The 15,821-nt window shown below is 41.1% G+C and overlaps 1 protein-coding gene across 3 annotated transcripts in view; it reads left to right on the top strand.

Annotated features, from left to right (window-relative positions):
- LOC106583946 (serine/threonine-protein kinase TAO2) overlaps positions 1-15,821 on the top strand; it is a 45,790-nt gene that overhangs the window by 17,597 nt on the left and 12,372 nt on the right. For all 3 annotated transcript variants that reach the window (XM_014168650.2, XM_014168648.2, XM_014168649.2), the window contains exons 14-16: positions 124-360; positions 7,238-7,366; positions 8,693-8,896. In XM_014168650.2, coding sequence (XP_014024125.1) covers positions 124-360; positions 7,238-7,366; positions 8,693-8,896 — 570 coding nt within the window. The remainder of the gene's footprint in view (positions 1-123; positions 361-7,237; positions 7,367-8,692; positions 8,897-15,821) is intronic.

Genomic DNA, 15,821 nt, shown 5'->3' with positions numbered 1-15,821 from the left:
AGGCTCAATCGAAAACTCAAATATGTCAGATACTATTGAAACACATTCCCTCTCTTTCTTCCACTCTCTCTCCTCCCATTTCTCTCTCTTTTCCTCCCATTTCTATCTACCCTCTCTCTCCAGGTCACTCGTCAGATCCAGGAGCACGAGCAGGGCTCAGCGCTGAGGGAGCAGATGTCTGGCTATAAGAGGATGAGGAGGCAGCACCAGAAACAGTTGATGGGCCTGGAGAACAAGCTGAAGGCTGAGATGGATGAGCACCAGCTGAGACTAGACAAAGAGTTGGAGAACCAGAGGAACAGCTTCGGAGGAGAGGGGGACAAACTGGGCAAGAAACACCAGGCCATACTGGAGAAGGAGGTGAGGAATGACAGGACTAGAGGAAAGGAGGGATGGAGAACCAGAGCTTTGGAGGAGAGGGGGTCAAACCGGGCAAAAAATAGATGAACAGAATGTAGTATTTTTCTCCCTTCATCCCAATATTGTGGCTATATCCGGGAAGGCCAATGTTCCAAAAGCTGGGCCTAAAATGGATCATACAAAAGATTTTGCTATGAGATTTGTGAGCATGAAAAAAAGTATATTTGTTGGTCTTATGTGATAAATAAGGAGCATCCAGATGCTGCACTTGATGAATTTATGAAATTGCTTCATCCAATTATTCATAAACATGGACCTGTTAAGAAACTGACTGTTAGAACTGTTAAGGATCCATGGATTGATGAGGAATTGAAAACTGTATTGGTGAAAGAGATGGAGCAAAAGTAGTGGCTAAGTCTGGCTGCACATCTGACTGGCTGACTTACTGCAAATTGAGAAATGATGTGACTAAACTCAACAACAAAAAGAAGAAACTGTATTATGAAGCCTAGATCAATGATATAATGAATGATGAAGAAAAAAAACTTTGGAGTACTTTAAATGAAATTATGGGCAAAAGACAAATTCAACTCCTTCTTTTATCGAATTAAATGGCTTTTTCATCACAAAACCACTTCATGTTGCCAATTATTTTAATGAGTACTTTATTGGCAAAGTAGGAAAACTTAGACAGAAAATGCCAACCACGAACAGTGAGCCATCGTATTCATGTATAAAAAAAAAATAATAATAATAATGAAAGAAAAGCATTGCAAGTTTGAATTTTGTAAAGTTAGTGTGACATTTACTCGTTGCACCCTCTACAACCACTGTCATTTATTATTATTTGACCCTGCTGGTCATCTATGAACATTTGAACATCTTGGCCATTTTCTGTTATAATCTCCACCTGGCATAGCCAGAAGAGGACTGGCCATCACTCATAGCCTGGTTTCTTCCTAGGTTCTGCCCTTTGTAGGGAGTTTTTCTTAGCCACCGTGCTTCTACACCTGCATTGCTTGTTGTTTGGGGTTTTAGGCTGGGTTTCTGTACAGCACTTTGACATCAGCTGATGTAAGAAGTAGAGGTCGACCGATTATTATTTTTCAACGCCGATACCGATTTATTTATTTGTAGTAATGACAATTACAACAATACTGAATGAACACTTTAACTTAATATAATATATCAATAAAATCAATTTAGCCTCAAATAAATAATGAAACATGTTCAATTTGGTTAAAATAATGCAAAAACAAAGTGTTGGAGAAGAAAGTAAAAGTGCAATATGTGCCATGGAAGAAAGCTAACGTTTAAGTTCCTTGCTCAGAACATGAGAACATATGAAAGCTGGTGGTTCCTTTTAACATGAGTCTTCAATATTCCCAAGTAAGAAGTTTTAGGTTGTAGTTGTTATTATAGGAATTATATGACTATTTCTCTCTCTACGATTTGTATTTCATATACTTTTGACTATTGGATGTTCTTATAGGCACTTTAGTATTGCCAGTGTAGCAGTATAGCTTCCGTCCCTCTCCTCGCTCCTACCTGGGCTCGAACCAGGAACACATCGACAACAACCACCCTCGAAGCAGCGTTACCCATGCAGAGCAAGGGGAACAACTACTCCAAGTTTCAGAGCGAGTGACGTTTGAAACGCTATTAGCGTGCACCCGCTAACTAGCTAGCCATTTCACATCAGTTACACCAGCCTAATCTTGGGAGTTGATAGACTTGAAGTCATAAACAGCGCAATGCTTGAAGCACAGCGAAGAGCTGCTGGCAAAACGTACGAAAGTGCTGTTTGAATAAATGCTTATGAGCCTGCTGGTGCCTACTACCGCTCAGTCAGACTGTTCTATCAAATCATAGACTTAATTATAACATAATAACACACAGAAATACGAGCCTATGGTCATTAATATGGTCGAATCCGGAAACTATCATCTCGAAAACAAAATGTTTTTCCTTTCAGTGAAATACAGAACCGTTCCGTATTTTATCTAACGGGTGGCATCCCTAAGTCTAAATATTCCTGTTACATTGCACAACCTTCAATGTTATGTCATAATTATGTAAAATTCTGGCAAATTAGTTCGCAACGAGCCAGGTGGCCCAAACTGTTGCATAGACCCTGACTCTGCATGCAATGAACGCAAGAGAAGTGACACAATTTCACCTGGTTAATATTGCCTGCTAAACTGGATTTCTTTTAGCTAAATATGCAGGTTTAAAAATATATACTTCTGTGTATTGATTTTAAGAAAGGCATTGATTATGGTTAGGTACAGTCGTGCAACGATTGTGCTTTTTTCGCAAATGCGCTTTTGTTAAATCATCCCCCGTAGTCGGCTGTCTTTGTTAGGAAGAAATAGTCTTCACAGTTCGCAATGAGCCAGGCGGCCCAAACTGCTGCATATACCCTGACTCTGTTGCAAGAGAAGTGACACATTTTCCCTAGTTAAAATAAATTCATGTTAGCAGGCAATATTAACTAAATATGCAGGTTTAAAAATATATACTTGTATTGATTTTAAGAAAGGCATTGATGTTTATGGTTGGAGCAACGTGTACCTAAGCGATTATATGCAACGCAGGACAGGCTAGATAAACTAGTAATATCATCAACCATGTGTAGTTAACTAGTGATTATGATTGATTGTTTTTTGTAAGATAGGTTTAATGCTAGCTAGCAAGTTACCTTGGCTTCTTACTGCATTCGCATAACAGGCAGGCTCCTCGTGGAGTGCAATGTAAAGCAGGTGGTTAGAGCGTTGGACTAGTTAACCATAAGGTTGCAAGATTGAATCCCCGAGCTGACAAGGTAAAAATCTGTCGTTCTGCTCCTGAACAAGGCAGTTAACCCACCGTTCCTAGGCCATCATTGAAAATAAGAATGTGTTCTTAACTCTTACATCTAGATGTTCCGCTAGTGGAACGCCTCGCCAATATCCAATGATAGAGCGTGGCGCGAATTACAAACTCTTCAAAAATCCCAAAACGTCCATTTTTCAAACATATGACTATTTTACACCATTTTAAAGACAAGACTCTCCTATATCTAACCACATTGTCCGATTTCAAAAAGGCTTTACAACGAAAGCAAAACATTAGATTATGTTAGAGTACCCAGCCAGAAATAATCAGACACCCATTTTTCAAGCTAGCATATAATGTCACAAAAAACAAAACCACAGCTAAATGCAGCACTAACCTTTGATGATCTTCATCAGATGACACTCCTAGGACATTATGTTATACAATACATGCATGTTTTGTTCAATCAAGTTCATATTTATATCAAAAACCAGCTTTTTACATTAGCATGTGACGTTCAGAACTAGCATACCCACCGAAAACTTCCGGTGAATTTACTAAATTACTCACGATAAACGTTCACAAAAAACATAACAATTATTTTAAGAATTATACATACAGAACTTCTTTATGCAATCGCGGTGTCCGATTTTAAAATAGCTTTTCGGTGAAAGCACATTTTGCAATATTCTGAGTAGATAGCCCGGCCATCATGGCTAGTTATTTTGACACCCACCAAGTTTGGCACTCACCAAACTCAGATTTACTAAAAGAAAAATTGGATTACCTTTGCTGTTCTTCGTCAGAATGCACTCCCAAAATGGCGTCCAATAATACCGATTTCCGATTGTTATGAAAACTTGAAATCGGCCCTGATTAATCGGTCGACCTCTAGTAAGAAGGGCTTTATAAATACATTTGATTGATTGATGGGAGAGGTTCAGATTATCGATCAATAATGACACACCTCCGGGCATTGACAACTTAGATGGAAAGCTACTGAGGATGGTAACTGACTCTATAGCCACTCCTTATCTGTCATATCTTTAATCTGAGCCTAGACACATGTTTGTCCAGCCAGGCTGGAGGGAAGCCAAAGTAATTCCTCTACCCTTGAGTGGTAAAGCGGCCTTTACTGTTTCTAACAGCAGACCTATAAGCTTCCTGTCAGCTCTTAGCAAACTGTTGAAAAAAAATGTTTGACCAAATACAATGCTATTTCTCTGTAAACAAATTAACAACAGACTTTCAGCACTGCACTGACACAAATTACTGATGATTGGTTGAAAGAAATTGATAAGATTGTGTGAGCTGTGCTGTTAGATTTCAGTGTAGCCCTTAATATTATTGACCATAACCTGTTGAACAAACACGTTTTATGGCTTTTCAACCTCTGCCATATCATGGATTCAGAGCTGTCTATCTAATAGAACTAAAGGGTTTTCTTTAATGGAAGCTTCTCTAATGTCAAACATGTAAAATGTTGTTTACCGCAGGGCAGCTCTCTAGGCCCTCTACTCTTTTCTATTTCTACCAATGACCTGGCATTAAACAAAGCATGCGTGTCCATGTATGCTGCTGATTCATCCATATACGCATCAGCAACCATAGCTAATGAAGTCACTGAAACCCTTAACAAAGAGTTGCAGTCTGTTTTGGAATGGGTGGCCAGTAATAAACCGGTCCTGAGCATCTCTAAAACCTAAGAGCATTGTATTTGGTACAAATCATTCCCTAAGTTCTAGACCTCAGCTGAATCTCGTAATGAATGGTGTGGCTGTTGAATTACTTGGTGTTACCCTAGTTTACAATCTATCATGGTCAAAACTAGGGATGCATTGATATGACATTTTTGGATGATACTGATATCCAATATTTTCCTTGCCAAAAAACCTGATACCGATATTTAAAATTTTTGCGGCCTGTTAAGCATTCTAGTAGTTAAATAGTTGAAACACACGCACTGACCAAAAATTTATTTTGTTGGCATTTACGCATGTCCCCTATTACCAGTAAAACATAATCAAAACCTATTTCTTTCGCTTACTTTCTGTGCTGTTTCGGTGTTCATTTGTTCAGCCGTTTCATTCTCAACCAGGATTTCATCATACATGTCAAGCAGTGAAGTTTTTGCTCTGTCTGTCTGTGTCCTCTTCTGTCATGGTCCTCTTCCTTGCTGCGCACTGTCACTGTGTCTGTTTCTATCTTTTCCAGCTCTGTCTAACATTTCACGTAAACCTTGTTTCTTGTCTGCATCGAAGTAGCGGTCCTTGTATCTACCAATGACGTAAATGTACCATCGAGCATGGTGGCGACACAGTAAAGAGGCTCAGAATGCCACCGACTCGCTTGTTCACAGCCTCTAGAGTACTTTTGCAAGTTTTAACCCCACGGTCTGTCAGCAGTTTTGTTGAGCAGGCATTTCAATGCCATGACAGAGGGTATCACGTCTGCTGCAGACGCAGTTGATAAGCTTATTTCTTGAGTCAGTTGTTTGAGTGGAGCTAGGAGTGTGTTCATGTTCACAAATGCCATTGAAATGGCAGTAGCGCTATGAGAACCAGCACATTCTTGAGCATGCAATACGGCTTTCCTCAGTACGACATCCTCGTCGACCCACTGTGCTGTCAGACTCAGCATGCTCATGGGGCTGACATCGCTGGTCCAAATGTCAGTCGTGAAGCTAATAGCAGTGACGCCCATAACAAGTAGCTCATGGATGTGCGTTTCAACAATACTGTGTAATTCCGGTAGGGCAACATCTGAAAAATAGCCCCTACTTGGTAGTGTGTACCGGGGCTCGAGGTGCTCGACCAGTCGGCGAAGCCAACAGAGAACGGTTGATTATCAAGGGCAATGAATTCCATTATCTTGGCGTTAATGGATTTCGCCTTTGCATGTCTCGCTGATATTTTCTTAATTTTTCAAATGACTGTTCGACTTGAACTTATTTAGTTGTTTAAAGTGGGAGCTTAGTTTTTTTCTGCTTTTGTTCTACGTAGTCTCTGAACGTCTGGGGGTGATGCACTTTCAAATGAGTAATTAGGTTTGTTGTATTGAAATATTTCACTTTCTCCCCTCCTGCTATTATTTCCAGAGCACAAACGTTGCATATTACCTTTTTGTTATCTTCCTTTGAAACTTCTAAATAGATCCACACGGCAGACATTGTGGGCTAGGTTAGGAATGCTGTGTTGCGTGTGTAGCGCTGTATTTTTTTGTGTGGCGTCATTACGTCATCTACCTACGTTATATAGGTATGCACGTCAGCTTTGACATCGGTATTGCACATCGGCGTTAAACTAGACATCGAGCCGATGTTGGCATCTTTAGCTAATATCGTCCGATTCTGATATGCTTACCGATATATCGTGCATCCCTAGTCAAAACATGTAGATTCAATGGTTGTAATGATGGGGCGCTCCCCATAATAAAGAGATGCTCTGCTTTTTTGATAACGCATTCCAAAAAGCAAGTCCTCCAGTCTCTGGTTTAGTCTTATATTGATTATTGTCCAGTCTTGTGGTGAAGTGCTGCAAGGAAAGACCTAGTTAAGCAGCAGCTGGCTCAGAACAGAGCGGAACATCTTGCTCTTCATTGTAATCAGAGGGCTGATATAAATACTATGCATGCCAGTCTCTTGGCTAAGAGTTGAGAGACTGATTGCTTCACTTCTTTTTATAAGAAACGTGTTAAATTCCAAATTGTTTTCATAGGCAACTTAGACAGCTCTGACCTTACCAGGGGTCTTTTCATTCCCCAAATCCAGAACAAAATCAAGAAAGCGTACAGTATTATATAGAGCCAATTTTGCATGGAACTACGTTCCATCTCATTGCTCAAATGAACAGCAAACCTGGTTTCAGAAAATGGGTAAAGCAACGTCTCTTCCCTAATTGACCTAGATAGTTTGTATGTATTGATATGTAAGCTTTAAAAAAAGCTATCTGTTGTTCTGTATTATGTTTTGTGAGGACCCCGGGAAGAGTAGCTGCTGCTTTTGCAACAGTTAATGGGGATCATAATAAAATGCCAAATACCTCCCTCTCTCTCTCCCCAGACCAAGGCAGCCCTAGCTGAGGAGAAGAAGTTCCAGCAGCATATCCTGAGCCAGCAGAAGAAAGAGCTGACCAGTCTACTGGAGTCTCAGAAACGCCAATACCGTCAGCGCAAGGACCAGCTCAAAGAGGTACAACCTTATTCCAACCACATGTTCCAACCACACGACTACCTTATTCCAACCACACGACTAACTTATTACAACCATACAGGACAACAATACAGTTGCAGTCACATGGGGCTGACGCAGGAGTGACTGGTGTCACCCTCTAACCCTTCCCCATGTGTTGTTTTGATTGGCTGGTATCACATTCTAACCCAGGGTTCCCCAACTGGTGGCGCGCAGGCCAAATTTTATTTGGGCCCACTAATTTTTCTGAGCAAAATATAAAACAAATGTATTTTTTCTTGTTTCACAGACTGTAAAAACACCAGGAAATCAATTACAGGTCTTACATTTTTTGTTTTAGAAATCTGTTCCCAAGTATTCCAACGGATAATAGTGAAACAAGTCATATACAAATGTAAGCAAGATTCTAAATGATGTTTTAATCAAACATTGTATCTGTTTGGGCTTCTTGCGGTTAATTTGCTGTCTACAAATTATTTGTAATTATTTTCCGGCCCCCCCGACCATCCGCTCAAGAAAAGATCGGCCTGTGGCTGAAATCTAGTTGATGATCTCTACTCTAACCCTTCCCCATGTGTTGTTTCTACTAGGAACTGAATGAGAACCAGTCGACCCCTAAGAGGCAGAAGCAAGGGTGGCTGGTGTCAGCCTTTAACTTTAACCACAAATGTTTAATCACAGTGCAGCTGGCTCATCTGCTCTTTGTCTTCACTAATGATGCAAGTGTGTGTTCGGTCTGTTCCCCTAGCCTATTCATTGATGGGCCCTGCTTTACTGAAGTTGATTTACTGCAAGACATTGCGAGATACAGCTTTTGATTGCCGATAGATAGGCCTAGTGCACGGTTCTGACTCCGTCTGTCTGGTGGCCGACCTGCCTATACTGTGCCCCTCTCCCTCCATTCCTTGCTAGCTTGCTATAGAAAATGCAGGCAGCTTGAGATAATTTGATTGACAGTTCTGATCGCCAAGTGATGGATGTTAGTTCCACTTCAAAAGCGTCATTCCATTACAGACAAGTAAAATACCTGTTCAGTGGCACCTCGAAACGATCTCCAGAGAAGGTTTTATGTCTGCATTTTAAAAAGCCTTAGACAAACAAACGTGCAATAGCCGTGGCGCTTTCAAGGGTATATGACTGCGGTACATGTAACTTAATTGCCCGGCCCTAGTGTTCATACATGCGTATTAGGACCATTACTCTGCATTGTGAATTGACGTGGAATTTTGAGCCATTTGTCACGTCCCTACCGTTTTAACCCTTCCCCCTGTGTTGTAATGAGTCGATGGTGTCATCCTCTAACCCTTCCCCCTGTGTTTCTACTAGGAACTGAATGAGAACCAGTCGACCCCAAAGCGGGAGAAGCAGGAATGGCTGGTGCGTCAGAAGGAGTGTCTGCAGCAGCTGCAGGCAGAGGAAGAGGCGGGGCTGCTGAGGAGACAGAGGCAGTACTACGAGCTGCAGTGTCGCCAGTACAAGAGGAAGATGCTGCTGGCCCGACACAACCTGGAACAAGACCTGCTCCGAGAGGTATAGCAGGCCTATTGTAGTACCTATAGTATAGGTATATTACTGGGGGAGATTGACCTGCTCAGAGGTCTCGTCCACCAGCCGGCTCTCTCTCTCTCTGTCAAACCATCTGGTTTCACAGCGCCTCAGAACTGAACTTAAATCAAGTTGAAGGGAAGCTTATGGCAGGAGCGTCGAACAGCCACCGGTTTTAATTGGCAGATCTCTGTCCATCACCATATAGCATATCCCTTTAGAATCTCCCCCCAACATTATCAACTTCAAGCAGAAATTATTTAAACATAGTGAGTTTGGGAAAATCTGTAAGTTTGCATCTTAAATGTTTTTTTTACATAAACTTTATATGCCTCAAATCAGAATCAATTGGGCTTCCCAAAACTAATATTGCTAATGTTATAAAACATTTATTTTGATAGTCAATTGAAAAATGACAATTCTAATTCAACTGTTGCCTCGATTTAGAGCCACACGTCATAGTCGTGTGATTCGCTCAGAATTTGAATTGATTAGCATTAGGTTTGGGCGTTATCCATATTTTCATATTGTCATTCCATCCATCTCTCATCCCAGGATTTACGGTATTACCGCCTTAGTACACAAGGGGGTGCCAAGAAACACACAGTCCATTGGGTGTCTATTACTATGCTAACAACATTTGTACAAGTAATAGCACATTTCCAAAGAGGCTGCTTGCTAAATATGCTAACGAGTGCAAACAAAAATAAATGAATTGCAAAGACAGGAAATCCAGGTCATAAAGTTATACATGAATAGGTATGAGCTACCGAATGCCATTTTTGGTGAGGTTGGACATTTACAGGTGAATATAAAGGATAAACATTAGAAATAGGATGGCCATGCATCATTTTTGCAAAAAATACCTTTTTCATTGTAAGCTCATTTACTTCTATGGCTACCACTGATGACAATTAAGCTATTTTCTGCTGAATGTGTTGCACTAATGTATTTTCTGTAAAGGAAAACTATAGTTGAATTTGAGACATCTGTGGCGTTGTGTGACAACTGCACATTTTAGTGGCCTTTTATTGTCCCCAGCACAAGGTGCACTTGTGTAATGATCACTGTTTAATCAGCTTCTTGATATGCCACACCTGTCAGGTGGATAGATTATCTTGGCAAAGGAGTAACGCTCACTAACAGGGATGTAAACAACTTTGTGCACAAAATTGTAGAGAAATAAGCGTTTTGTGCGTATGGAAAAGATCTGTGATCTTTTATTTAATCTCATGAAACATGGGACCAACACTTTACATGTTGCGTTCATATTTTTGTTCAGTGTAGCTACAAATATAAAAATGTATTGAAATAGTTCAGTTTTGACAGCCACGGGATGGTTTTTCCAATACTCTCATCAAATACCCCGATATACGGTATACCACCCAAGCCTAATTACCATGTCAGTCAGTAAATCCACACCCCCTGAATTCCAAACAGTCCCACACTGTTACCAGGCTTTATGCGCCAGAAATTTGAGCCTGGGGATGAGGTTAAGCCTCGCCCAATCCACCCCTACACCTTACGCCCGAGACACTTATGTTCTATTTCCTTTTTATATATGTGTGTGCGCATACATGCATACATACGTCCGTCCATCCATCCATCCTTTGGAAAGTATTCAGACCCCTTGACTTTTTCCACATTTTGTTAGGTTACAGCCTTATTTAAAAATGTATTCAATTGTTTGTTTTTCTCAATCTACACACAATACCCCATAATGACAAAGCAAAAACAGTTTTTTAGATTTGTTTGCTAAAAACTGAAATATCATATTTACATAATTATTCAGATCCTTTACTCAGTACTTTGTTGAAGAACCATTGGCAGCAATTACAGCCTTGAGTCTTCTTGGGTATGACACTACAAGCTTGGCACACCTGTATTTGGGGAGTTTCTCCCATTTATCCTTTGCAGATCCCCTCGGGCTCAGTCAGGTTGTATGGGGAGAGTCGCGACACAGCTATTTTCAGGTCTCTCCAAAGATGTTCAATCGGGCTCTGGCTGGGCCTCTCAAGGACATTGAGACTTGTCCCGAAGCCACTCCTGCATTGTTTTGGCTGTGTGCTTAGGGTTGTTGTCCTGTTAGAAGGTGAACCTTCGCACCAGGCTGAGGTCCTGAGCACTCTGGAGCAGGTTTTCATCAAGGATCTCTCTGTACTTTGCTTTGTTCATCTTTGCCTCAATCCTGACTCGTCTCCTAGTCCCTGCCGCTGAAAACCAACCCCACAGCATGATGTTGCCACCACCATGCTTCACTGTAGGGATGGTGCCAGGTTTCCTCCAGACATGACACTTGGCATTCATTCCAAAGAGTTCAATCTTGGTTTCATCAGACCAGAGAATCTTGTTTCTCGTGGTCTGAGAGTCTTTAGGTGCCTTTTGGCAAACTCTAAGCGGGCTGTCATGTGCGTTTTTATTGAGGAGTGGTTTCCGTCTGGGCACTCTACCATAAATGCCTGATTGGTGGAGTGCTGCAGAGATGGTTGTCCTTCTGGAAGGTTCTCCCATCTCCACAGGGGAACACTAGGGCTCTTCCATTTTAAGAAAGATGGAGGCCGCTGTGTTTTGGGGGACTTTCAATGCTGCAGAAATGTTTTGGTATACTTCCTCAGATCTGTGCCTCGACACAATCCTGTCTCGGAGCTCTACGGACAATTCCTTTGAATATACCTTTACCAACACCTCTCTGTATTTTGATATTTTGTGGATGGGGCCTCTCCAGTGGCACAGCAGTCTGTAACCTTCTAAATGCGTTGCTACAGATACCCGTGCCGGCCGCCACCGGGAAACCCATGCGACGGCTTTTGGTTTTAATTTAGAATTCTCCAATCCTCTATACAGTTGAAGTCGAAGTTTACATATACTTATGTTGGAGTCATTAAAACTCGTTTTTTCAACCACTCCACAAATTTCTTGTTAACAAACTATAGTTTTGGCAAGTCGATTAGGTCATCTACTTTGTGCATGACACAAGTAATTTTTCCAACAATTGTTTACAGACAGTCAATTATAAGTGAAATTATCACAATTCCAGTGGGTCAGAAGTTTAAATACATTAAGTTGACTGTGCCTTTTAAACATCTTGGAAAATTCCAGAAAATGATGTCATGGCTTTAGAAGATTCTGAGATTTGAGTCAATTGGAGATGTACCTGTGGATGTATTTCAAGGCCCACCTTCAAACTCAGTGCCTCTTTGCTTGACATCATGGGAAAATCAAAGGAAAATCAGCCAAGGCAATTTCCAAACGCCTGAAGGTATCACGTTCATCTGTATAAACAATAGTACGTAAAAATAAACACCATGGGACCACGCAGCCGTCATACCGCTCAGGAAGGAGACGGGTTCTGTCTTCTAGAGATGAATGTACTTTGGTGCGAAAAGTGCAAATCAATCCCAGTAAAACAGCAAAGGACCTTGTGAAGATGTTGGAGGAAACGGGTACAAAAGTATCTAAACAAGTCGTATATCAACGTAACCTGAAAGGTTGCTCAACAAGGAAGAAGCCACTGCTCCAAAACCGCCATAAAAAGCCAGACTATGGTTAGGAACTGCACATGGGGACAAAGATTGTACTTTTTGTAGAAATTTCCTCTGGTCTGATGAAACAAAAATAGAACTGTTTGGCCATAATGACCATCGTTATGTTTGGAGGAAAAAGGGTGAGGCTTGCAAGCCGAAGAAAACCTTCCCAACCGTGAAGCACAGGGGTGGTAGCAACATGTTGTGGGGGTGCTTTGCTGCAGGAGGGACTGGTGCACTTCACAAAATAAATGGTATCATGAGGAAGGAAAATTATGTGGCTATATTGAAGCAACATCTCAAGACATCAGTCAGGAAGTTAAAGCTTGGTCGCAAATGGGTCTTCCAAATGGACAATGACCCCAAGCATACTTCCAAATTTATGCAAAATGGCTTAAGGACAACAAAGTCAAGGTATTGGAGTGGCCATCACAAAGCCCTGACCTCAATCCTATAGAAAATTTGTGGGCAGAACTGAAAAAGCATGTGCGCGCAAGGAGGCCTACAAACCTGACTCAGTTACACCAGCTTTGTCAGGAGGAATGGGCCAAAATTCACCCAACTTATTGTGGGAGGCTTGCGGACGGCTACTCTCAACATTTGACCCAAGTTAAAAGCAATGCTTCCAAATACTAATTGAGTGTGTAAACTTCTGACCCACTAGGAATGTGATGGAAGAAATAAAAGCTGAAATAAATCATTCTCTCTACTATTATTCTGACATTTCACATTCTTAAAATTAAGTGGTGATCCTAACTGACCTAAAACAGGGAATACTTAGTTGGATTAAATGTCAGGAATTGTGAAAAACTTAGATTTTAAAGGTGTATGTGAACTTCTGACTTCAACTGTATGTAACTTTTGGCAGAGTCAGGTCATATTTTTCGATATACTGTAGGCCTACCGAAGGCGACATGAGTCTCAGTAGTGTTGAGTATTGTACTGTTAAGACAGGTGAAGGTCTTATTTATTTAAAGAGCATATTGAAGTTAGAAGAAATAGTATTTGAAGCAAAAACCTACAACTATTTGTTTTGCACTGCTCTAAGACAAACAAGGGGACTGGTCTTGATAAATCAATGAGATTTTTATTTTCACTGTATCTCTGTTTGGGTATTGGTTAGACTTGAATTAATAAATATGGGTGCAGAAATGTTATGCACTTTATTTAACTAGGCAAGTCAGTTAAGAACACATTCTTATTTACAAGCCTACTCCTTCCTCCCCGTAGGGGAATTGAACCCCGGTCTCCCACGTGCCTGCACGACACAGGGATTCTTTAGCTAAATAGCCAGGTACTGTAGCCTACTCCGACCGTCACATTGTACAGCGCCATATTTTCCGTTCCATCCTAACGTAACCCAGAGGGTTTTTCTTGAAATGGAAACATCATAATATTAATCAAATGAATTAAGCAAAATGTATTAAAATCAGTCCCATATACTATGTTCTTACAAAAACATTTTAAATTGTCTTGTACAGCCATTATTGAAGACTATAAAATCAATGAAATGTATTTAAAAAGCCCTTCTTAAATCAGCTGATGTCACAAATTGCTGTACAGAAACCCAGCCTAAAACCCCAAACAGCAAGCAATGCAGGTGTAGAAGGACGGTGGCTAGGAAAAATTCGCTAGAAAGGCCAGAACCTAGGAAGAAACCTAGAGAGGAACCAGGCTATGGAGGGGTGGCCAGTCCTCTTCTGGCTGTGCCGGGTGGAGATTATAACACAACATGGCCAAGATGTTCAAATGTTCATAGATGACCAGCAGGGTCAAGTAATAATAATCCCAGTAGTTGTAGAGGGTGCAACAGGTCAGCACCTCAGGAGTAAATGTCAGTTGGCTTTTCATACCCGATCATTCAGAGTATCTCTACCGCTCCTGCTGTCTCCAGAGAGTTGAAAACAGCAGGTCTGGGACAGGTAGCACGTCCGGTGAACAGGTCAGGGTACCATAGCCGCAGGCAGAACAGTTGAAACTGTAGCAGCAGCACGACCAGTTGGACTGGGGACAGCAAGGAGTCATCAGGCCAGGTAGTCCTGAGGCATGGTCCTAGGGCTCAGATCCTCCGAGAGTAAGAGAGCGAGAATTAAAGATGCCCTCTGGTGGTAAAACTAGCACTAATTGTACCAGTTGCCATAGAATTCTGCGCCACCACGCAAGCTGTGCTGCAGTACGCTGCAACTTTTAAAGGATGAACCACTGTTCACAATCCATGTCTCAACTGTCTCACGGCAATTGTCTAAATACGTATGTATGTGCATACGTACATGCGTACATGCACACACACACACACTACCTTTCAAAGGTTTGGGGTCACTTGGAAATGTCCTTGTTTTTGAAAGAAAGCCAAAAAAATGGTCCATTTTTTAAATAACATCAAATTGATCAGAAATACAGTGTAGACATTGTTAATATTGTAAATGACTGACTATTGTAGCTGGAAACAGCCGATTAAAAAAAACAAAATAAAAATTCTTTTTAATGGATTATCTACATAGGCATACAGAGGCCCATTATCAGCAACCATCACTCCTGTGTTCCAATGGCACGTTGTTAGCTAATCCAAGTTTATTATTTTAAAAGGCTAGTTGATCATTAGAAAACCCTTTGCAATTAAAAAACAGTTTTTCTGATTAAAGAAGCAATTAAAATGTCCCACTTTAGACTAGTTGAGTGACTGGATTTTTCAGCTTTCGTGGGTTCGATCACAGGCTCAAAATGGCCAGAAACAAATAACTTTTGAAACTCGTCAGTCTATTCTTGTTCTGAGAAATGAAGACTATTCCATGCGAGAAATTTACAAGAAACTGAAGATCTCGTACAACACTGTGTACAACTCCTTTCACAGAACTACGCAAACGGTCTCTAACCTGAATAGAAAGAGGAGTGGGAGGCCCCGGTGCACAATCAAGTGTCTAGTTTGAGAAACCGATGCCTCACAAGTCCTCAACTGGCAGCTTAATTAAATAGTACCCGCAGAAGACCAGTCTCAACGTCAACCATGAAGAGGCGACTTCGGGATGTTGGTCTTCTAGGCAGTTGCAAAGAAAAAGCCATATCTCAGACTGGCCAATAAAAGATTAAGATGGGCAAAAGAACAGACACTGGACAGAGGAACTCTGCCTAGAAGGCCAGCATCCCGGAGGCGCCTCTTCACTGTTGCTGTCGAGACTAGTGTCATTGGAACACAGGAGTGATGGTTGCTGATAATGGGCCTCTGTAGATATTCCATTCAAAATCAGCCGTTTCCAGCTACAATAAGTCATTTACAGCATTAACAATGCCTACACTGTATTTCTGATCAATTTGATGTTATTTTAATGGACAAAAAAATTGAAATGTCCTTGTTTTTGAAAGAAAAGCTAAGTGCCCCCAAACTTTTG

This window comes from Salmo salar, chromosome ssa23 (genome assembly GCF_905237065.1).
Source record: "Salmo salar chromosome ssa23, Ssal_v3.1, whole genome shotgun sequence".
NCBI classification, from domain to species: domain Eukaryota; kingdom Metazoa; phylum Chordata; class Actinopteri; order Salmoniformes; family Salmonidae; genus Salmo; species Salmo salar.
This window is presented reverse-complemented; position numbering and strand designations above follow the sequence as displayed.